We start from the raw sequence: 23,666 nt of genomic DNA, 5'->3' as shown, positions 1-23,666 counted from the left end.
ATCTGTTGCGATGTTCCCGGGCTAAGAAACTTCGAAATTCCATCGTTTAGTCGCTTCGGAAAACCAGAGATTTGCGATCCTGGGGGTCGCAGCATCTTTCCAATCTTGAGAAATGCCTTTGGCAGGGCAGGGATTTTATACCCCACTCCAAATTACTCAAAGCATGACCTAGCTATTGTCCCTACAAAGAAAGGGAGAAAACTTGCGAGTAACAGACTACCTCAGCACGCTGTGCTGTGATAAACCTATGAGTAAACAATTCTCTAATTTGTAACAGACAAGATTTTCAGGACACAAGAGAAAGGCATGTCTTGGGCTGGTACATGACACTGTAGCGCTTCATGACATACCACTTGGAATGTAAATAATGTCTGTCCTTTGAAGCTTCTTCCCTCATAGGCGCCGGCCGCGGTGGTCTAGCGGTTCTAGGCGCTCAGTCCGGAACCGCGCGACTGCTACAGTCGCAGGTTCGAATCCTGCCTCGGGCATGAATGTGTGTGATGTCCTTAGGTTAGTTAGGTTTAAGTAGTTCTGAGTTCTAGGGGACTGATGACCACAGATGTTAAGTCCCATAGTGCTCAGAGCCATTTTTGAACCCCTCATAGGCTTTGTAACGCAAACAGTAAGCTACCTTTTGTGAAGAAACATTCAGGGAGATCGCCCACGCAATTCGCTACCAGGTTGTGGACCCTGCAGATGCACATTCTCTCATGCCATACAGGGTCTCCCTCACTCCTAAGCTGCACTGGTCATACAAATTTAACTACCACATGAAGCAAAATTGTTAAGGCTTTTGTGGCCAGTTGTTGACAAACTGCCTATTTGCTTCTTTCTCGGGTTCTTCGGCCGACATTCGTCTGATGATTTTACTGACGTTTCGCCAGCATGAGTGGCTGGCATTATTAAAGCTTCTCCCTCCATTGCCGGTGGTGAACTGGAGCCGAGCTCGCGGCCACAGACTGTATGTACCTGGAGCGCCAACGTCCGAGGGCTTCTCCGCGGTCATTTCCCGTGCGGTTCTCCTCTTGCTACCTGTGACGGTCGTTCGCTGCAGTACGGTAAGCCAGGATCCGTTTACCTTAAGGCTTTCCTCTTTCTTGTTGAAACTGTTCGCGCGTTTGTGATAGTGCTTCTCTACAGCCAGAACTTCCCTGTCGGCGAATTTTATTACGTGGTCGGTCTACTTCAGTGCGTACTCTGCCGCGGCCGATTTCTCCACCTGCCCCAACCTGCAATGTCGCTTATGCTCTTTGATCCTGGTGTTAATTGATCGTCCAGTCATTCCGACATAAACTTACCCGCATGTGCATGGTATACGTTATATTCCCGACATTGCAAGTGGGTCTCTTTTCTCCTTCGCCGATCTAAGACACTCTTTGATCTTCCTTGTCGGTTTCAGAATCGTCTTTACGTCATGTTTGCGCAATATACGGTCGATTCTGTCCGTCACTCTGGGAATGTATGGCAGAAAGGCCGTACCCGACATTTCTTTTGCTGGTTCCTTACTTCGCCGAGTGTTTGGCTCTGTTACACTTCTAATATAATTTGTGGAGTACCCATTGCTCCTCAGAACAGTTTCCAGGTGTTGCATTTCTCGTTTGAGGTGTTGTGGCTTACATATTCGTCCTGCTCTCGTTACGGGCGTACTAATCATGCCTCTTTTCTGGCTTGGGTGGTGGTTTGACAGTTTGTGCAGGTATCGATCCGTGTGTGTCGGTTTTCGATATACGCTATGTCCCAGGTTTTCGCCGTCCCTTGTGACCGGCATATCTAGAAATGGCAGTTTCTTGTCCTTTTCTACTTCCATGGTAAATGTTATGTCGGCATGGAGGCTGTTGAAGTGTCTTAGTAAGTCACCGAGCTGTTCTTTACCATGGCTCCACACAATGAAAGTATCATCGACGTACCTGTACCACACCTTAGGTTTACAAGTCACTGAGTCCTGTGCCTGTACTTGGAAATGTTCCATTAAGAAGTTGGCCACCACTGGATGAAGAGGACTACCCCCGCAACGCCTCCCAGCTGTTTGTAGAAATTGTCAGTCCACGTGAAACAGCTCGTTGTGAGACACGCATGGAAGACCTTTGTGACGTATTGCGGGAAAATGGAACCGATGTGCTCCAGAGCGTCGCTGAGTGGCACTTTCGTGAACAAAGAAACAATATCAGAGCTGACCAGGGTGTCGTTTGGTGCAAGTTTTAGTTTCTTTGGCTTCTCAATGCTTCAGATATGTGCACTGCGCAGATATGATGTCATATCTGTCTGACTGTGGTCATAAAAGAACTGTGCATGTAAGCGCAAGTGTAGAGCAAACAACTGCAATTACAGTAAATCACAATACACCGATTTAAAGAACAGAAAAGGACGAATCCAACGACATACAGATATACTGTGTGGAGGATTTGTAAAAAAACGTTAGTGCCGAAGATGTCCCATTAACAGAAATTTAATAAATAATTAATAACTACTGTAATTTTAATTGCACAAAAGAGACTGACCTGTCAGTTACTATCACTCATCAGTATGCATCGACTGAGATAGTTTCACATTCTATTACACAAATAATTAAACTTTAAGAGGATATTTGATTAAAATCAGCAATTTTTGTTCACCAAATCAGTTACACTGCTACCAATGCACCAACACTGACTGTGCTGACAGACATATAAAAAGGTCATGAACAACATCTAATTCATAAGATTTATAAATGAAAATTTTAGTTCAACTAATTGTTCGTATTTTTGTGTAATTTTGTACTTACTTTTAAAAATATCGGACAATAATGGGTTTGGTTGAGAATAGTTATTAGTGAATCACAAACACTACGTTTTATTACCGAAATTATTACTCATATCAAACATTTTAAACACACCCAACCTTAGCAACGAAACCATGCTAGTGACAGCGAGCAACCAGTGCCGACACACACACACGCACACACACGCACACACACACGCATTCTGGACTGAAAACTGCTGGACACCCACGCCAAACGCTCACACCAAGCAGTAACAATCACTACCTCAGAACGCACTGTCAGCGGGAAAATGCTAGACTCGGCTTAACCAGCGGTAGCTGCAGTAATGTAATATATAATACGCTATGAAGCAGATTGGTAAGTTTATGACCAAAAGTCACAATTAATAACCAATATATCGACGCAGGAGGATATACGATATTCACAGCACGACAGTTGGAAATATACCGCGATGGTTCAGTGGGTACTTTGAGAAACCCATAGTGGTTGGGAATCCGTTTTAGTCTGCCCGTAGTTCAGTAGAACTTGTGTATTTGCCGCGACTTAACCAGGTGGAACGTGGAGTTATATGCAGCGATTCTATTTTTTGGCATGGGTCCCATAGACTGAGGAATATTATAGGATGAGTTGCACGTGTGTTCGGTAAGCAATCGATTTGCCAGTATCCTACCAGTAAACCGAAGTTTGCCACCAACTTTGCCTATAACTGAGACTATCTGATCATTCCATTTCATGTGAACACTAGGCATTATATCATTACTATTCTATGCATTAATATTTTAATATTTTCAGTTTGTCTAATTCACATAGCGTATAAAACATCACGAATAACATTTAATTTATAAGATTTATGGGTTTAAATTTTAGTTTAATTAATTGTTTATATTTTGTGTAATTTTGTACTTAATTTAAAAATAGCGGACAATCATGGGTTTGGTTGAGAACGGTTATTTCTGAATCACAAACTGCACGATTTATCACTGAAATATTCATTTCAAACATTTTTAACACACCCAGCCTTAGCAACGAAACCATCGTAGTAACGTATTTGTGGTACTTGCTTAACTTTCTGTTAAGTTACTAGGGCTATTATATCCTTGTTCAATTTATTCTTTTGCCAACATACAACTACCAGTTAGCAGTAGTATGGGTTTTACTCAGCGCTGAAGTTAAAATACGAACGGAATTATTTATAAACACTGCTACCACTGAAAGTCTTGTAACAATCGATTCTGTATCCTCGAGAATTTCAGGGGGTGTTGCACTTCGATATTCATTTGTTTTATGTTTGTTTCTGATCTCGTGGTAGTGTTTTCGGATGGCAGCACTAACGCATCAAATGCTGGTTTCTGAAAATGGCCGATGAACAGGTGAGTGAAGAAACTAAGATTTATGTTAATTATTTACTTAGGGCATGACATGAAAGTTAATAAATACGTCCCGAGTAACCGGAAAAGACCATAGATTTCTGTTACATATTGAATTATATTGCTTTATGTTATGTTTTAGCTGAAATGTAAGTGAACACTGAGTTTATCGTTAGTTGCGCGCCGGAAAGAAACGCCAGTCAAAATCAAATATAAACAAATAGGAGTTCGTGCGTAAAGCTCATTGTCAGCTTGAAAATACGCCAATACAAGGTGTGTAGTAAGGGAAAAATTGACTTGTGAAAAGTATACAACGCACTTGTGAGATAAAACGTACTATTAATCAGTGTAGAAGGACAAAAACATTCGCAAATGACGGGAATAATGTAACGTTTGAGTACATCATAAAGAGTAGTAGAGCTACAGCTGTTCATTACAGAATAAACTTAAATTGTTGATGAGGTATTGTATTATCTTGTTGATATCTTTTGTTGACTTTTTAGGAGGTGCGGCAATTGGAGTTACTTTGTAAACAACTCTACGAATCCCAGGATTCAAATCATCGCGCTGAAGCTGAGAAGGCATTAGTTGGTTTCCAAAATGCACCAGACACTTTGGCAAAGTGTCAGCTTCTGCTCGAGAGGGGAGACTCTTGTTATGCCCAATTATTGGCTGCTACAACTCTCACTAAACTTGTTTCAAGGAGTGCACAAGGTCTGAGTTTACAGCAGAGAGTTGACATACGTAAGTTACATTCACCTTGTCTGCAGTTATGTATGAGTATGCACTTTATGTAATTATACAGAATTATTGACAATGTTGTACCATCATAAAGGTAATAATTTAGGCCCCACATTCTTCGAAGTTACCAGTTGTAGGTAGGGAAATAATGGTTAAAACGAAAAAAATATTTTACTCAGTTTAGAGTGCTTGAAGCACAAATTGTCTTTGTTCTCTCACATGCTTTTATTTGTAATGTTTTCGTTTCCTTCTTGAGGGATGTGCAGTTATTTCTTGTGTTCCATACATTTTGGGCCAGATGAACTTACGAGTACTGGTTGGACATTGAGCAGACCGTATTTTGTAAATATGGCCACACACTGTTTACCTGTTGAGTAGAGCTGCTGCTGTACAGTACATGCTCAAGTGTAGAACAATAAGAGCACTTTTCCTTCATAATGCATTGTTTTGTAATGCATGTATTTTGCATACCTAATGAAATAATGTAACCAGGCTAAACAAAGTAAATGGTCTGTGTGTTTTGAACGTTGATTGGGTCTGTTTTATATCCTTTTTAGATTAGCTGTCACAGCTACTCATCACGCTATTTTTACAAGAGACAAAAAAATTGTATATGTACAAAGCAACAATACAACATTTCTACCTGGCCACTAATGAACATTCGATCTTCTTCAGTATTTGGCTCATTCCACATGAAATGAGCCAAGTGGTCATTTTTTGAAAATCAGTACAATAAAGATTTAGGCATGGTAATACACAACAAAATATCAAATTTAATTATTTGAATCTCATATTTATTGTATTCAAGATATTTAGTTATGAATTCTCATCCCAAAGTTGTAGTTGACTATACTCCATAAACACCAAAAAGCTTCATTATATTGGCTGAACTGATATGCTGTCTGTGAAACAGATGATGCAAAAAAAAGTGCCTTACTGTTTAACAATAGGTTTCCTTTATATCCTGCACTGAATATTTTTTTCTGGTAAGCTTTCTTTTGGATTTTTTTTCTCATTTTGAAAGTGTCAGGGATTACTGACACCCCTGTGACAAAAAAGAAGATAAAGTTTGCTTCTTGTTTGAACAAATACTTCAAAGTTGTTAATATTATAGGAAAGTGAGGTTAAGAAAATGTATTAACTCCTAAATCTATTAAGTTTTGGAAATAACTGTATTTTGTACAGGAATGTTGTCACTGGTGTGACAGTAATATTTGTCATGGGTGTGACAATATTCACACATTTTTAAAGATTTTCCAGTGTACTTAAATACCAGTATATAAAATTTAAAAGAATCTGTAGTTGGTGAGATTTCAAATAAATAGAGGTTTACTGATGTTAAAAATAAATCTTACATTCCCAGATAATGATTTCTTCAACAGAAAGAATGAGAAAGCTGTGGGATAAAATGAATGAACCGATCCACTGAAACATGAAGAACACTTAAAAAAGGAGAGAGAAAGAGACAGAATGAGAAGAATGAAGAACAGACAGCAGCTGCTGATGAACCAATGCAGTCTACTAAAAAAGAGAGAGAATGGTAAAACTAGACAAAGGTTGTGTAGAGAAAGGAAACAGAAAAATATGGCAGAAACAAACCGTACCAGTGAATTAGGATCCTACAAATGTTCCCAGGCATTAGCCGAAGCTATACACAAGGAAAAAACATCACTTCCAAACAGTTCAGGGAAATGGACTGCTGTTGTCAGGAAACTGGTTAAGGAACTGGATCTTGCTGAAATTAAAAGAAATGTTAAGATATCCCCAAAAGGTTCAAGAAGTTTGCCAACTGAAACAAGGAATAAAGTAGATGAGTATTTTTGTCAAGATGATGATAGTTGAGCTACTCCTGGTATTCATGATGTAAAATCTGTTAACAACCACAGAAGTGGAAAACGAGAACATGTTCAGAAGCGGTATATGATTATGACTGTTGGTGAGGCCTATGAGGAATTTAAGAATTCAAACCCTGATACTAAGGAAACTAAAGCTGGAACCTTTTTGATCTTCAAGCTACAGAGTGAGAGGGGAAATGGACTGAATTTTGTTGCTGTTTTCCAATCAGTGTGTGTGGCCGATCAAATCAATGATATGTTTTTAAAACCTCGTGAGAAATAAAACAAAACTCTTTTCTGCTAATGAAAATGACATTTCAATTGTTTCTTTACAAAAGAATGTTGTTAAAATTTTGAATCTTCCTGCGATTCAGATGAAAGGAAATAGTTTTTTAATTACTTTTGTGAAACTATTTCTGTTTATATTTCTTTAGTTAGCTAGTTGAATATTCATTCCTTTATTTATTTGAACATGGCAATGCTTCATTCTCCATATTGTGTATTATGTTGAGCTAAGAGAGTGTTTCAGTTGAAGATGAGCTGTCTGTTAGTCTCTATTAAAGAATTGTGTTTTTTATTAATTTAACACCAACACCACTTTCATTAAGCAATGTGATTTGTTTGTACTGCAAAAAATGTAATGAATCCATTATCACCCTTTAATTCTCGGAAATATTGAGAGAAATTTGTACATGTCACACCCGTGACATAATTATGTCACACCTGTGACAACAGAAATTATGTTATTACTTTGAAAATAATGTAATTTTCTTTCTGACATTTTCATGGCTAATACAGTAAGTTTTCAGCATTGTACAGTTATTAATTTGTTTACATCCAATTCACAGATTTTTCCCTGTAATGGTCAATGTGCTACATTGCACTTCTGCATTTTGTCAAACCCACGACATATGATTTTTGGCTAATAATATAGGTTTCCATCAGTTACTAAAAGAAAATTATATTCAGGCTTAGTAATGTAATCAATTTCCTTTTAAATGATATATATTGAAATAGGAATCTTTAATACGGGACATCTTAAAATTATTACACAGTTCATTCATAGAGTTCAAGTGTCACACCCGTGACTATGGAATCAGTCATTTGTAAAATAACCAAATCTAAAAGTACAGTTTTTGTCTTTTCATTCCACTCTGTTGTGTTTTCTAACCATATATGGCCTTGGATAGTTATAAGACTTCGCCTTCATTACGTATTGATACAAAATCATGTGGTTGTTTCATGACAGTGCTTTCCTTCAAGCCCTATATAGAAAAGCAATTTTAATATTCAGATTATGACTCTTAAAATCAAAATTTGCAGCTAAATTAATGAGAGCTCTGACAGTACTATGTCTTACAACTGCCAAAAAAGTTCTAACATAATCCATATCATTTTTTTATGTGAATCCCTTAGGAACAAATCTAGCATGATAGAGTGCTGTGTCATCTGCATTTCTTTTTAATTTTTATTCCTTGGTGAGTCCACAAGTTCCCAATCACCATTTTTGTAGAAACAGAAACACTTTTATTCCCTCTTCCATGGCCTTTATGCAGTTTTATGTGCCACTCCTTGGCATGGCCTCCTCCTGATTCACAGGATCTCCTCCTGCAATGTAAAAATGATTTATCAAATCCAGGTACTCCTTGAGTTTGAATACATGGGCTACCCCTATTGACTGGTCATCCTCTAGAGCCGTAGGATCTGTTAACAGTATTTGTGTCTCCATTGCATGTACTACTGATTGAGAGTCCAGGATGTAGTCTGGGTCTTGATCAGTTCAGCACTGTCAGTCCTAGCAGTGCTGACTTCCACTATTTCTTCTGCCGTGTCCTGTTCAGCATACTGTTCACTTGGCCAGATCATGCAGTAATTTTCATATACAATTGGTGTCCTGGTATTGCCTGTCCTGTACTCATCCTCCAGAAAAACCACACTTCTGCATTTCACAATTTTCTTGAAGTTCTGTAGAACGATTTTCCACTCTTTTTTTTTTTTATCTAGTGTATGGAGAAGAGCTCAACAACTAAGGTACTTCTTCTTTCCATAACTTATGGTGTGCATCACTATTAAGCCCTCTATGAGGAACAAGAGCCAACCACTATGGCTTGAGCGGTTCTGGGCGCTTCAGTCCGGAACCGCGCTGCTGCTACGGTCACAGGTTCGAATCCTGCCTCGGTCATGGATGTGTGTGATGTCCTTGGGTTAGTTAGGTTGAAGTAGTTCTAAGTCTAGGGGACTGATGACCTCAGATGTTAAGTCTCATAGTGCTTAGAGCCATTTGAACTATTTTTTGAGGAACAAGATTATTTATGTAAACATATTGTTTATGACACCTGTATTTCATCCCTCTGCTCAATATTGCTTAGGTAGACCAGATTCGAATAACAGGCACCATGCCATCCCACTAAGTAATCTGTTAGTCCTTTACACTATATCATTCTACTGGACTATAGGGAACATTTATCGCACACTCAAACCCTTTCTTTCTGAAAAATGAATGAAACATAATGTTCACAAATCTGCAGCCAGTGTCTGATCTTTTCCACTAATCCTATTTGTGCATAATTTTTAAACTCACTGCAAAATCATATGATTGGGTTTTACTCTTCAGAAAATATCAATGTCCTGTAATAATCATCCAAAAGTGCAATCATGTACTTTTTGTTGTTGTTGTTGTTGTTGTTGTCTTCAGTCCTGAGACTGGTTTGATGCAGCTCTCCATGCTACTCTATCCTGTGCAAGCTTCTTCATCTCCCAGTACTTACTGCAACCTACATCCTTCTGAATCTGCTTAGTGTATTCATCTCTTGGTCTCCCTCTACGATTTTTACCCTCCATGCTGCCCTCCAATGCTAAATTTGTGATCCCTTGATGCCTCAGAACATGTCCTACCAACCGGTCCCTTCTTGTCAAGTTGTGCCACAAACTCCTCTTCTCCCCAATTATATTCAATACCTTCTCATTAGTTATGTGATTTACCCATCTAATCTTCAGCATTCTTCTGTCGCACCAAATTTCGAAAACTTCTATTCTCTTCTTGTCCAAACTATTTATCGTCCATGTTTCACTTCCATACATGGCTACACTCCATACAAATACTTTCAGAAATGACTTCCTGACACTTAAATCTATACTCGATGTTAACAAATTTGTCTTCTTCAGAAACGCTTTCCTTGCCATTGCCAGTCTACATTTTATATCTTCTCTACTTCGACCATCATCAGTTATTTTGCTCCCCAAATAGCAAAACTCCTTTACTACTTTAAGTGTCTCATTTCCTAATCTAATTCCCTCAGCATTACCTGACTTAATTCGACTACATTCCATTATCCTCGTTTTGCTTTTGTTGATGTTCATCTTATATCCTCCTTTCAAGACACTGTCCATTCCATTCAACTGCTCTTCCAAGTCCTTTGCTGTCTCTGACAGTATTACAATGTCATTGGCGAACCTCAACGTTTTTATTTCTTCTCCATGGATTTGAAGACCTACTCCGAATTTTTCTTTTGTTTCCTTTACTGCTTGCTCAATATACAGATTGAATAACATCGGGGGCAGGCTACAACCCTGTCTCACTCCCTTCCCAACCGCTGCTTCCCTTTCATGCCCCTCGACTCTTATAACTGCCATCTGGTTTCTGTACAAATTGTAAATAGCCTTTCGCTTCCTGTATTTTACCCCTGCCACCTTTAGATTTTGAAAGAGAGTATTCCAGTCAACATTGTCAAAAGCTTTCTCCAAGTCTACAAATGCTAGAAATGTAGGTTTGCCTTTCCTTAATCTAGCTTCCAAGATAAGTTGTAGGGTCAGTATTGCCTCATGTGTTCCAACATTTCTGCGGAATCCAAACTGATCTTCGCTGAGGTCGGCTTCTACCAGTTTTTCCATTCGTCTGTAAAGAATTCGCGTTAGTATTTTGCAGCTGTGACGTATTAAACTGATAGTTCGGTAATTTTCGCATCTGTCAACACCAGCTTTCTTTGGGATTGGAATTATTATATTCTTCTTGAAGTCTGAGGGTATTTCGCCTGTTTCATACATCTTGCTCACCAGATGGTAGAGTTTTGTCAGGACTGGCTCTCCCAAGGCCATCAGTAGTTCTAATGGAATGTTGTCTACTCCTGCAGCCTTGTTTCGACTCAGGTCTTTCAGTGCTCTGTCAAACTCTTCACGCAGTATCGTATCTCCCATTTGATATTCATCTACATCCTCTTCCATTTCCATAATATTGTCCTGAAGTACATCGCCCTTGTATAGACCCTCTATATACTCCTTCTCCCTTTCTGCTTTCCCTTCTTTGCTTAGAACTGGGTTTCCATCTGAGCTCTTGATATTCATACAAGTGGTTCTCTTTTCTCCAAAGGTATCTTTAATTTTCCTGTAGGCAGTATCTATCTTACCCCTAGTGAGATAAGCCTCTACATCCTTACATTTGTCCTCTAGCCATCCCTGCTTAGCCATTTTGCACTTCCTGTCAATCACGTTTTTGAGACGTTTGTATTCCTTTTTGCCTGCTTCATTTACTGCGTTTTTATATCTTCTCCTTTCACCAATTAAATTCAACATTTGTTCTGTTACCTTTCTACTAGACCTCGTCTTTTTACCTACTTGATCCTCTGCTGCCTTCACTACTTCATCCCTCAGAGCTACCCATAGCCATGCCATTTGACATTTGCTCCATCGCCTCACGTAAATCCACAAGCACCGAGCCAAGCAGCTCAGTTGCACATTGTCCTCCAGCCTTAGAAAATGGAAATTGACACATTTTATCAAGCACACAATTTACTCTTGTCAGCATGTTCAGAATCATAAGATTCCAACTTTATGCCTCCACTCTGTAAAGTCCAGTGTCAACTCAAACATGACAAGGCTACAGTGCCACAAGTCTTCCTTGTTAATAATTTTTCCAAAAGGTAGAGCTTGCTCATCTGACACAAGTTCAGTAGTTTTCAGTTTGTAAATGTCATTTAACTCCACTCCAGAATAAAGTAAATCATCCCTTTTGAACATCGTACATCTATCTTTGTCATAAACATAATTTATGTCTTTCTTAACCAATACAGAATCTGACAACAACTTAGTGTCTAAGTCTGGGACAAGAATAACTCTTCGGATGAAATATATAGCTGGGGATTGGGCAATAAGATTTCCTTTCCCTTCATTTACTAATTCAGCATTATCAGCACACTTTACCATTATTTTGTGAGCAATTTTCTGGTGCAAAATGTTGGAAGACATCCCTTACTTGAAAATATGTGTCATTCTGGTTAAAATCCAAAACACCGAGTGCACAAAACGATGATTTGTGTGCTCCCTCGGAATCAGTATTTGAAGCTTCTTGCTTCTGGGGACAGGTGGACTAGACGTGACCATACTTCTAGAAATTGAGACATTTTATTTTCGTCTTTTACTTGTTTCTTTGTAGAAACCATGTAGTGATTTGTTACAATGTTTTGTGAATAAAGAATGATCATTGCCATCTTTGCCGAACTTGAGGTATTATTCCACATTTCCATTTAGCTACTTTCGAATACGGCTATGTAATTCTGAACATTTCCCTGAAATTTGTATAATGTATTGCCCTATATCCCAGAGCTCTAGTTTTGTTTTTCCAGCAAGCTAGTTTTCCGGAGTATCTAAGGCTTCCTTTGCCTTTGTAGTTGTTGTTGTTTAACATGTGCATACAGAGATTTATCCACATGCAAAAGAATAAGTGTCCACACGTCTTTGTTCTCCTCTGCATTTGTAGCAGCACTTGAACACGTGGCAGTCCCATAATGTTTCATATATTAGAATTAGTTTCATTCCAAGCTTCCATGTATTTTAGTCTTCCTCACCTGCTAGGGAGTCTACCACTGGAGTAAAGGTTTTATAAAATTTTACATTTGAAGACATTTTTTAATCACAAAACAGAGTGTTCAAATGCCAATGAGCTTGACCTAACACAGTGTTGATTTGTTTGTGTTTCTACAACAAGACATACTCATGAACTGTTTAGAATGTGCTAGTATTATGTATTATGAACTAAATAACGATTACTGTTAAAAACACATTCTAATAATAGCCCCTACAGGATGAACAGACTGGAGAATCCTGGCTTTCTGGATACGAGGCATATAATAAAGTGATTTACATTCACTGAAATTAAATTTATGTAATGGGGGATGAAATCACAGAAGGTGCTATGGCTTGAAATGATACTTGTAAAATCCATTCAGAAATGCTGAGCCTGGAAATTATATATCTAGTGGCACAACAATCCACAGTCCACAAATTCTGTTTGCACAGCAGTGTTCTAGCCCAACTCTCATGGGAGAGCCTCTGGTGGTAGTATTAGGAAATCATGAGAGGAAAATTCTGTGACAGTGAACGTTTGAGGGAGGGCTGAATGCATACTGTATAAGTATGCTCTTTGTGAGGAGTGTGTTCAGTGGGTTTTGTCTATAAGACAGTTTGCACTTTTGTGTTTCAAGTCTTGTGTTTCACATGTTGTAAAGATTCTGCTAGTGAGTAGGAACACTGATCAACTAAGAATGACCTTAGAGAGTTACTAAAAAGTGAGAGTGATGAATTAATTTTTATCTTGTGTGGAGAACAGTTGTAAATCTGTTTTGCACTATTTGTGACGAGACTTCTCTAAGCCAATGTCCTTATTGATTCGATGTGGTAGAGTATTGTCCTTTCTGCCTTACAACTTGTTGATGGATATTGTTTTTTTATGTATACAAATGATAGAAGAACATGACTAGCATATGGACAAGAGAGGGGAATGTGTGTGTAACAGGGCTAACATAGAAATTTTATATATGACTATTTTGTAAATAGAATAATTTGCAAGCCAACTACAGAGGACAACTGCCACTAGAGTGTGGAATGGTCGCATATGCCACATTGAGGCACACATACCATATGCCCAAGTCACATTGTTTCCGAGCATTCAGCAGCAAATTGAACACTGTGTGCTCAACTTTGATGTTTGAAAAGCACAGTCCACGTACCGACAGCTTACTCCTGTCACCAAGTGAGATGGTGAAGCAATAAGATACTGGACTCTCAATTGAGGTGTTTGGGGTTCAAATCCCCATCTAGTCACCCAAATTCAAGTCATCTTTGGTGTCATTAAATCTCTTCAGGCACATGCCAGGATGCTTCTTTTTTAAAGATCACCCCAGATTACATCTCAACTCTGAACTTGTACTCGGTAATGATTGTGTTGGCAATAGGGAGGTTATTCCTGAGCTTCCATGTAACCTTACCAGGGGGAAAAAAGGAAGAAAGAAACTTTCTTGTTTATTTGGTACCAACAATGGTTTAAGTACTGCTTTATTTAAGGGGTGTATTGGGAGTTCCCATACTGTAAAGTTGGCTATTTTTTCTAGTACCATCTGAGATGTTGCCCAGTGAGCTCAACATTGGATGGCAACAATACAGTGTTTGGAACCAGTGTAGGCCTGTGGGTTATGTGATGATTTGCATCTTGTCTGTAAAAGTGTGTCGGTAAAGACTGATGAATGGTTTGGATGAGCTCACCGAGTGGATACTGTTACACTTAAGGAAGAGAGGAAAATACATTTCAGTAATATTGGTTTTTGATCATTAGGGCATTTTCATTCACTGTGAATGAGAGGTACAGAGCTTAAAGCAGTGGACCTCTATTATGAAGCATTGTGGCAAAATTCTCTTCTGACCATCGTGATTTTTGTATTTTGTGCTTTCCCTAAATAAATTAACTACAATAACCAGCAGTATGTGGCTCTTTTCAGAAGTCTGCGTCCTATGTTCTGTCCCATACTTGATTCATCCATGCTTGTTCTCCACCTCTAATGATGTAGGGGGATGTTGAATGGCATATGTCTTTTCTTAATTTTCTTTCTTATGAGTAATATTAGGGGAGGTTTTGGGTGGTGGAAACAGTCATGGGTGACTAATTTTGAGTGATCTGCTATTAGCTTTTGTTTGGTGACTACGTGCAGGGCCTATAATATTTTCCATGAATAATATGCGTTTTACATTAAATAAGAACTACTGTTATCAGTTTTGGGAATTTTTGTGGTTGTACATTATTTTGTTATTTTTCAACATGATTTTCTCAAAACACAACACAGTTCCACCTTTAAAATTAGTAGAGGAAAAAACTAAAAATAAACAAGTGAACATTGAATGCTGTGTAGGGAGAAAAATTGTGGAAGCTAGAACTGAGAGAGTAACTAGGTGCACCAGAGAAGGGTCTAATAAACATTGTGAGCTGTTAGTCTGTTCTTTGAAGTTAGATGCCATATATTGTGTGGATGGTATCAGCAATGTTTTTGTTTGTATGTTTGTCATAGATGTCTTTATAGTGCAGACACTTTAACATGGTAGTTTATGTGGGGAGGGGGCACTTGAGACGTTGCTAGAGGTTGGGCCTGAACTACATTGCTTATGGCACTGCCAACCTCAGTAAGCAATTATGTTCTAGCCATTACCAAATGCTTTGTGTACTCTACTTTCCTTTTTGTTGTGTGTGTGTTTTTTATTTTCTTATATTGGAGTGGATGAAGAGCCTAATCCTATTCCATCACAGCATTCAAGTACCACTCCCAATACACCAGAAGAGCTCAGTTGTTTCCATCACCTTGAATCAGTCTGTGAGGGGGAGGCAAAAATTGTTCCCCTGCACTGCTGCTGTTCCCTTGGTCATCTAAGTTCTAGTTGTTTACATGCATGGTCATCTGCCACATTAAAGTGTTCACACTGTAGTGTATTTTGTTTAAAATATGTCACTTAGTTCCTGTGGGTGGTGATACAGTTCATGTTGTTTACTAGTACACCTCTGCCACCACCATTATTTATTGGTCCATTTCAGTAATATGTAGATATTTTAACTGAAAAGAAGCTCTGTTTTGCAAAAACAGACATAATGTCTTATGGGATAACAGCAATCAGTGATTTTATGTTACTTTAAATCCGTCTTGATTGCAAATTTTTTTTTTTATTATTATGAATAATAATAATAAAAAAAAATACATTTCAGTAATATTGGTTTTTGATCATTAGGGCATTTTCATTCACTGTGAATGAGAGGTACAGAGCTTAAAGCAGTGGACCTCTATTATGAAGCATTGTGGCAAAATTCTCTTCTGACCATCGTGATTTTTGTATTTTGTGCTTTCCCTAAATAAATTAACTACAATAACCAGCAGTATTTTTTTATTATTATGAATAATAATAAAAAAAATTGCAATCAAGACGGATTTAAAGTAACATAGAAGCTCTGTTTCTTCAGAAATGGCTTAAAGTTACGTTTAAAGGTATTTTCTTATGTTGTTGCTGTTTTAAATCACTAGGTAGGCTGTTGAATAAGTGAACTGTTAGCCGTGAAACACTTCTTACGTGGTATAATGCTGTTCTAGATTGAGACATGGATATTACCAATGTTTCTTGCATTGTGGATATGGACATTTTAAAGAACAGTAATTTGGGAACAGGGTACACTCCTCTATGATAAGGCTTGACAGGGTCATTATTTTCAGCTGAAAGATCAATAATGAAAATAGTGACACATTTGGTCATGGGGGGGGGGGGGGGGTTCAACAATGGCATTGATTGTGTTGTACACTAGACCTCTGTAACTGTAGTGGGGTACTGAAGAATTGATACTGCGATTGTGCATTGACTAGTGAAGTCACAGTCTTTTAGTTTTATTAGTGAAAATTGTGATGACGAACTGGTTTCTTCTGTAACTCAGTCTTGTTAGTGATGTCATTGATTGATCATTTCTAGTGGCTCCTATCTCGGCCAGTTTATTGTCGTGGGTCGTATTAACACATATCACATTTAACGATCTTCATAGCAGCTGTTTCTCTGAATATAGGAGAAAAATACAATATGTATAGTCGACTCATTTGTTTACCATTATCAGTATTTACTTGATTGTCTTGAAGATGTTGACATTAAACAAAAAAAGATTTTTTTTTATGAAGGAAATAAACTTCTGTGGACACTTCCTGCTAGAAGATTGTTACATCAGTTCTTATCAATAATTATGTTTCATGTTCCATGGATCATTTTGAATGATACATCGTGATGATGCGTAACAAGTCATTTTACATTCTGATAGCAAATTAATTTGTAGATGTGGCTACATGCTGAACATTTATAATATTTATTTATTTCTTTAGGGTTGTGTACCCCACACCACAATTGATGCAAACGGAACCCATATAGGATCTCTATGTTGTGTGTGTGCCTGACTGTTAAAGACGCTTTTCCTCAGGAATGGATTGACTTCTGAGTTCGAAATTTGTCAGATACTAAAGTATATAGTCCTGTAGTAGTGTAATAAATGTAAGGTTGGAAGTCAGTGCAGTCAAAAGATACAGCCATGTATGTCAGACATTTTCATACTCTCAAACTCAGACATCAAAACCTATAGGGTACTTCCCGTTGACCTCAAATCATGGAGTGGTCAAGAAGCAAGTTTAAATAGTACAAGTAAAGGAAAAAAAATCCAAAAACTGTTAATTTGTAATTGTATCACATTTTTTGTTATCCAAATTCAAACATAAAATTAAAACATTCTTGAAAATCTTGGAATTTGCAAGACTGATAACTTGCCAGTATCAGTGTCAATAACAGGCAAAAATCTTAAAGATTCCTGCAATAGACAAATTTTGTGTGTGTGTGTGTGTGTGTGTGTGTGTGTGTGTGTGTGTGTGTGTGCGTGTGTGTGTGTGTGTGTGTGTGTGTGTGTGAGAGAGAGAGAGAGAGAGAGAGAGAGAGAGAGAGAGAGAGAGAGAGAGAGAATGAGGGGGGGGGGGGTGGATATCTCTTCTGAACAGCATATTGAAAGGCATCCCAGATATGGCCAGCGGGAGTGTTTAGACTCAGAAGTGTGTTCCTGGAGCCACTCTGCAGCAATTCTGGATGTGTAGGCTATCACATTGTCCTGCTGGAATTGCCCAAGGCTGTCGGAATGCACGGTGGACGTGAATGGATGCAGGTGATGAGACAGAATGTTTACGTACATGTCACTCTCCAGCTGAACATGCCCCACACCACTACAGAGCCTCCACCAGTTTGAGCAGTCCCCTGCTGACATGCAGGGTCCATGGATTCATGAGGTTGTCTCCATTGCTTGATGCAATTTGAAAGGAGACTTGTCCCACCAGGCAACATGTTTCCAGCCATCAACAGTCCAGTGTCGGTGTTGGTGGGCCAAGGCTAGGTGTGAAGCTTTGTGCCACGGAGTCATCAAGGGTATATGAAGGGGCCATTGGCACTGAAAGCCGGTATACTTGTGAAATGGTCGTAAGCGAAAATCCCCACTTCATCACTACTTCGGAGACACTGTTTCCCAGCGCTCGTGCGCTGACTACAGCACCACGTTTGAATTCACTCACATCTTGATAACCTGCCATAGTAGGAGCAGTAACCAATCTAACAACTGCACTAGACACTTTTTGCTGACCGCAGTGCCATATTTTGCCTTTTACGTATTTCCTTAATTGAATACACGTGCCTATACCAGTTTCTTTGACACTTCAGTGTGTGATTCTGTTGTATGGAACCCTCAGAGTGTGAGTCCTACTTGCACTAACCAAGTCTTTTTTTAAAATATACAGATGTGAGTTAGTAATTCCTAACAAACATCTTTTACATTTTACAATAATATACTTTCTTCTGCGGAATAGGAAGAGTTGTCAAGGAGAACTATTTTCAGGTTGTTTTCAAATTTTACTTTACTGTATGTCAGAAATTTTGTATCACTGGGTAAGTGATCAGAAATTTTAGTTGCGGCATTGTGAAATCCTTTTTGTGTTAAAGACAACCTTAATGTGGAGTAATGAATGTCTTTTTTCCTTCTAGTATTGTAGTTATGTACGTCATTGTTCCTCCTGAATGGCAGTCGATTTTTTACAAGAAACTTCATGAGGAAATACATACAGTGTGAGGTAGTAGTCAGAATGCTCAACTACTTAATCAGTTGTCTTACAGGATGATTGTGGATAAGCATCTCACATTATTCTCACAGCAAGGTTTTGAGCTATGATGACTTTCTTTCTGAAGATAAGTTTTTCCCTAACATTATTCCATATGACATTATGGAATGAAAATGTGGCAACTTAATGCTGTCTCTCTTCCCAAGATTTGCAGTCATTTTGAGTGCAAATGTGGCAAAACTAAGTTGTTTTATGAAAAATTTGCTTTTTCCAGTTTAAATTCTCAGCATTATGGACACCTAAGAATTTTGAAAATTTCCACCCTATTATTTCCTTCCCACTTATTACGTTGTCATTGTTAAAGTACTTGTAGATATGCAGAACTGAGTATGTTGTATCTTTTTAAAATTAAGGGTGAGACCATTCACAGGAAACCAGGAAGTGGTACTTAAGAACTTTGTTGTCTTGTAGTATGGGCCCACAGCTTCTGTAAATTATTGAATAATTTCATCTTGCTTTCAGCTGTTAGAATTTCATTTTGCAATTGCAGCTTCACCATTAACCCATTTTCAGGCATCTGCATGACATGGTACAATGTAATGAGAGTAATTTACAGTAAGATTGATTAGCTGTAGATACAACCAGTTTTGTAGTTTTTTGACATTCATATACTGTACTTACAAGATTTTTAGATATAGTCAGGGATGACAATGTAATATGCACAACTGCACATCAAAGAAAAACTAATCAGCAGTACTAGTCAATATTCCATTTCATGTGATGTGGTTTGGAGTGTACTGTATATATTACACAACTACAAGTGTCCACTTACAGTATATTAGAGTGAATGTGTAAAACAATTGAGGAAATTTTTGTTTATGGTACCTTCAAAGAACAATCACAGTACACACTCGGTGAACAGACAGATGTCAGAAATAAAGATTTTCTTGACTGTTTTAGACATTTATTCTAATGTACGGTAAGTGCAAACTTGTAGTTGTGTGATATATACAATTCAATCAAAATTGCAAATAGAACATTGTCTAGTATCACTGACTAGTTGCTCTTTGATGTGCAGTTGTGCATATTACATTGTTACCTCTGTATATACGTAAAAAATCTTTTGTACTAAGTACAACTTTCTGCATTCTTTTTGTTAGAGATGACATTACCCATTGGTAGGCTATGGCATCAATCTCATAAAACTTCAATTTACCTAGGAGAATACTGTGGTTCACACAGTCAAACACCTTAGGTAGGCACAGAAAGTACAAACTGGTGCCAATTTATTATTTAACGCTTTTAAAAGTTAGTGAGTGAACATGTAAATGGCATTTCAACTGATTTATTGATTTTAATCATGTCAGGATTGTCTCATGAAGCTGTTTTCTTTCCCTTGCTTTCCTGTCCTGTGCATGTTGCTTTTGAGTATTGCATGTAGCTGTACAAAGTCAGTATCCCCTATCCCCTACTGATTGAGGTGGCACAGTGGTTAACATACTGGACTCGCATCCAGGAGGCTGATGGTTCAAACTCGCATCCAGCCATCCTGATTTAGGATTTCTGCGATTTCCGTGAATCGCTTTTGGCAAATGCCAGTATGGTTCCTTTGAAAGGGCATGGCTGTAATATGATGGGATCGATGACCTCGTTGTTTGGTCCCCACCTCCAAATCAACCAACCACCCTATTCCCTAGAATTTTACACTACACTGGTTACTATCAGTTTTGGGAGAACACTATACTGAATTGCGTTTTTGGCCTAATAGGAAACAAATAAAATTTGCTGCAAGAGTTTTGCTAGTAGGGTATATTTTAATTTTTTTATATATTCATGTGTAGAAACTCACCAAATGATTTTTGTACTCTTTGCAGGTAACTATGTTTTAAACTATTTGTTTACTCGTCCGAAGCTACCTAACTTTGTAATTCAAGCACTAGTTACATTGTTTGCACGTATAAGCAAACTTGGTTGGTTTGATAATGACAAAGAAGAATTTGTGTTTAGAAATGTTGTCACTGATGTCACACAGTTTCTGCAGGTATGTCTTAGCTGTTTATTTTAAACATTCTCCTTACTTGGATTATAATAAGGTACTGTATATTATCAACTTTTATTTTGGTCTTTTACACATTACTAGATAACTTAAACTATGCAGAGTAGATTATTGTAAAGTTCCTAACAAACTTTTGTGGGTGTAGATGTATTTTGTGTATGTAATGTTAAGTATTTAATTTTATGACATGTTGATTTGGTTATTATAAACAGAACTGGCTTAGTAATGTCAAGCCTTCCCAATGCTGGCCGGAGTGGCCGAGCGGTTCTAGGCGCTACAGTGTGGAATCACGCGACCGCTACGGTCGCAGGTTCGAATCCTGCCTCAGGCATGGATGTGTTGATGTCCTTAGGTTAGTTAGGTTTAAGTAGTTCTAAGCTCTAGGGGACTGATGACCAAAGCAGTTAACTCCCATAGTGCTAAGAGCCAAGCCTTCCCAACACAGAAGAGTAATGGAAAGACTGTAAGTAGCAGATAAAAATAGGGAGGTGGAGATCGAATGGTCCCTCTAGAACCTGCTTTAAAAAGTAAAAGAATTGAGAAATAACTGTGAAGGAAGGAAGAGTAATGGAAAACGCAGCTCGCCCAGCTAGCTGTGCGGTCTAACACACTGCTTCCCGAGTAGGAAGGTGTTCTGGTCCCCGGCACGAATTTGCCTGTCAGATTAATGTCAAGTTCCGGTGCGATGGTGGATGGTTTTTAAGGCTGTTTTCGATCTGCCTCAGTGAAAGCAGGCTGGTTTCCCTTATTCTGCCTCAGTTACACTATGTCGGCAATTGCTGCGCAAACACTGTCTCCACGTACGCGTACACCATCATTGCCCTACCACGCAAATATTTGGGGCTACACTCGCACTCGCCTGGTATCTGGTATGACTCGTTCTTGATTGGGGGGGGGGGGGGGGGTGTACATTGGGGGCTGAACCTCACAATAACCCTGGGTTCGGTGTGGGGCAGGTGGACTGCTGTGGCCTATTGTGGGATTATGAACCACTGAGGGCTCTGGCAGGACAAAGCCTCTCCATCGTTTCTAGGTCCTCAGTTCAATACACACACAATGGAAAACCCACAAGTAACAGCTTGGCAACATCATCTGTTCATTACTGATACCACTATGGCATGGTCATTGAAAGGATCGGCATGATATGTCGGGATCAGGCTTTATTATACCACCACTGTCTTCATTATCTATTGTTATCAAAAAGGCATCTAATAGAGTTTAACTGCAAGATGGATATAAAAAAAAAAATTGTCTTTGTATGATTTAGGCATGATGCATAAAAATTCGTAGCAGGATGTAACATTACTTTATACATCAGTGGTAGTCGTAATGCATTTACCAAATTCTGCGTAAAATTACTGTAAGATTTGTGTTGACCCCTTTGTGAAGAATTAAATGATACTTTCAGGCCAGGCTGTATCACTGATAACATTTACTATCCGTTGATGTACTTAGTTTCCATATATGTGCTAAGAACACAGTAGTTGTATGTTGGCTGTTTCAGTATTCTTAAGAAATCTTATCGTCATCTCAAATTTCCAACATCAATTTATTACAGCTGTGTGGAAACTACACTGGAATCTTCACTTCAGGTGACTTGGTCATTTTTGTAGAGAAACTTAAGTGCACGTGTGTTGTGCTAGAAGAATGGGGTTGATAAAAATAATGTGGCCATGTTGTTTCCAGGGTTTATTCTCTGGCTTGACTAGTGCGCTATTATCATCTCTTATTTTCTCTTTGCCCTATAACATCTGTAGAAGTTTATTGGAACAGCAGCATATCTGTGAACATTGGGGTATTTTTGATCTGCAGTCTCATACAACCTTACATACTTATTGACACTTGCATAATTAACATCTTTCAGTTTCAAATCTTCTACAGGTACCTAAAACTTCTGTATCAAGAGAAGGAGAATTTTTATTACGGTACTGGACGTCCAACAGAGAGAAGCAAGTGGCCATCCACTTTCGGGGCTTTCCATTATTAACTTAGGCAAAAATCTGAGTTTATGTCTCAATATTAGTCATCTTTATGCTGACACTACATCAGTGCTTAATTTTTGTTTCCAACTAGAGCTGTTGTACATAATGTAGAGTGTTTGTATTGGTTTAGATGCTTGTACTACAGTTCTAAAATGTGCTGTGTGGATGTCTTTAAATGAAAGGAAAATCCATGAAACCATTTTAGGTGAACATGGTGCACAGTCTGGCAGTGTTGTATATCTGGGAGAAAATGGTGCCCCGACTGACTTGACTTGAAATGAGCATGAAGATGAAATAACATGTCTCTGTGGCATCCCTTACTACTGGACTTGTTTGTCATCAAAGCCTTTGTAGTGTATATTGGCAAAGACTGTTCAGAGCTCTACTCTGCTACATCATCTCTCAGGGAATTATGATTGTTTCTGTGTGAGCAATGATAGAAACTTTAACTGACACCATTTAGAAGTACATTCAAAATACCCAGGATGTTTTCGATGCCAAAGGTGGCACTAAGCAGTACTAAATGACTGTCTGTTATATTTTGTCCACCACATGCAGGTTAGTAACATTTCATTTTGCAGAGAACACTTTTTAGTGACTCATCATCTGTCACAGTGATAAAGGCCTTGTCTTTCAGTGGATCAGTTCCTTTATAGCACTCTTAGTTGAGTGACTTACTTATTTCCTGTTGTTCCTGTTGGATCATAGGACAGCAGTCAAGACCTTCCATCTGGTTCTGTTGGCAGCCAAACATGTCATTTATGTCCATGTTACACCCGCTTTCAGAGCTTCTACTTCCACTGTTCTTTTCCATGTCTTTTTCGGGCGGCCGCATCTATGTGTTCCTTGTGGGTTCCAATCCAGTGCTGGCTTTTCAACAGCTCCTTGTTGTTTGCATATAGTGTGAGCAATACACCTCCATTTTCTTTCCTTTATTTGTTCACGGATTGGTCGCTGGTTTGTCATCTCCCGGAATTTGTCATTTGATATAACATCTGGTTCG

At 38.5% G+C, this 23,666-nt stretch overlaps 1 protein-coding gene across 4 annotated transcripts in view; it reads left to right on the top strand.

The window, feature by feature from the left end:
* Positions 1-4,059: 4,059 nt before the first annotated feature.
* The window catches only part of LOC124784582 (exportin-7), a 247,235-nt gene continuing 227,628 nt past the window's right edge, over positions 4,060-23,666 (top strand). For all 4 annotated transcript variants that reach the window (XM_047254115.1, XM_047254113.1, XM_047254114.1 and 1 more), the window contains exons 1-3: positions 4,060-4,128; positions 4,629-4,869; positions 20,500-20,666. In XM_047254115.1, the coding sequence (XP_047110071.1) occupies positions 4,114-4,128; positions 4,629-4,869; positions 20,500-20,666 (423 nt within the window). In that variant the 5' untranslated portion in view covers positions 4,060-4,113. The remainder of the gene's footprint in view (positions 4,129-4,628; positions 4,870-20,499; positions 20,667-23,666) is intronic.

This window comes from Schistocerca piceifrons, chromosome 1, assembly GCF_021461385.2.
Source record: "Schistocerca piceifrons isolate TAMUIC-IGC-003096 chromosome 1, iqSchPice1.1, whole genome shotgun sequence".
NCBI lineage: Eukaryota > Metazoa > Arthropoda > Insecta > Orthoptera > Acrididae > Schistocerca > Schistocerca piceifrons.
Note: the sequence above shows the minus strand (reverse complement) of the source record. Positions and strands in the feature narration are given on the sequence as shown.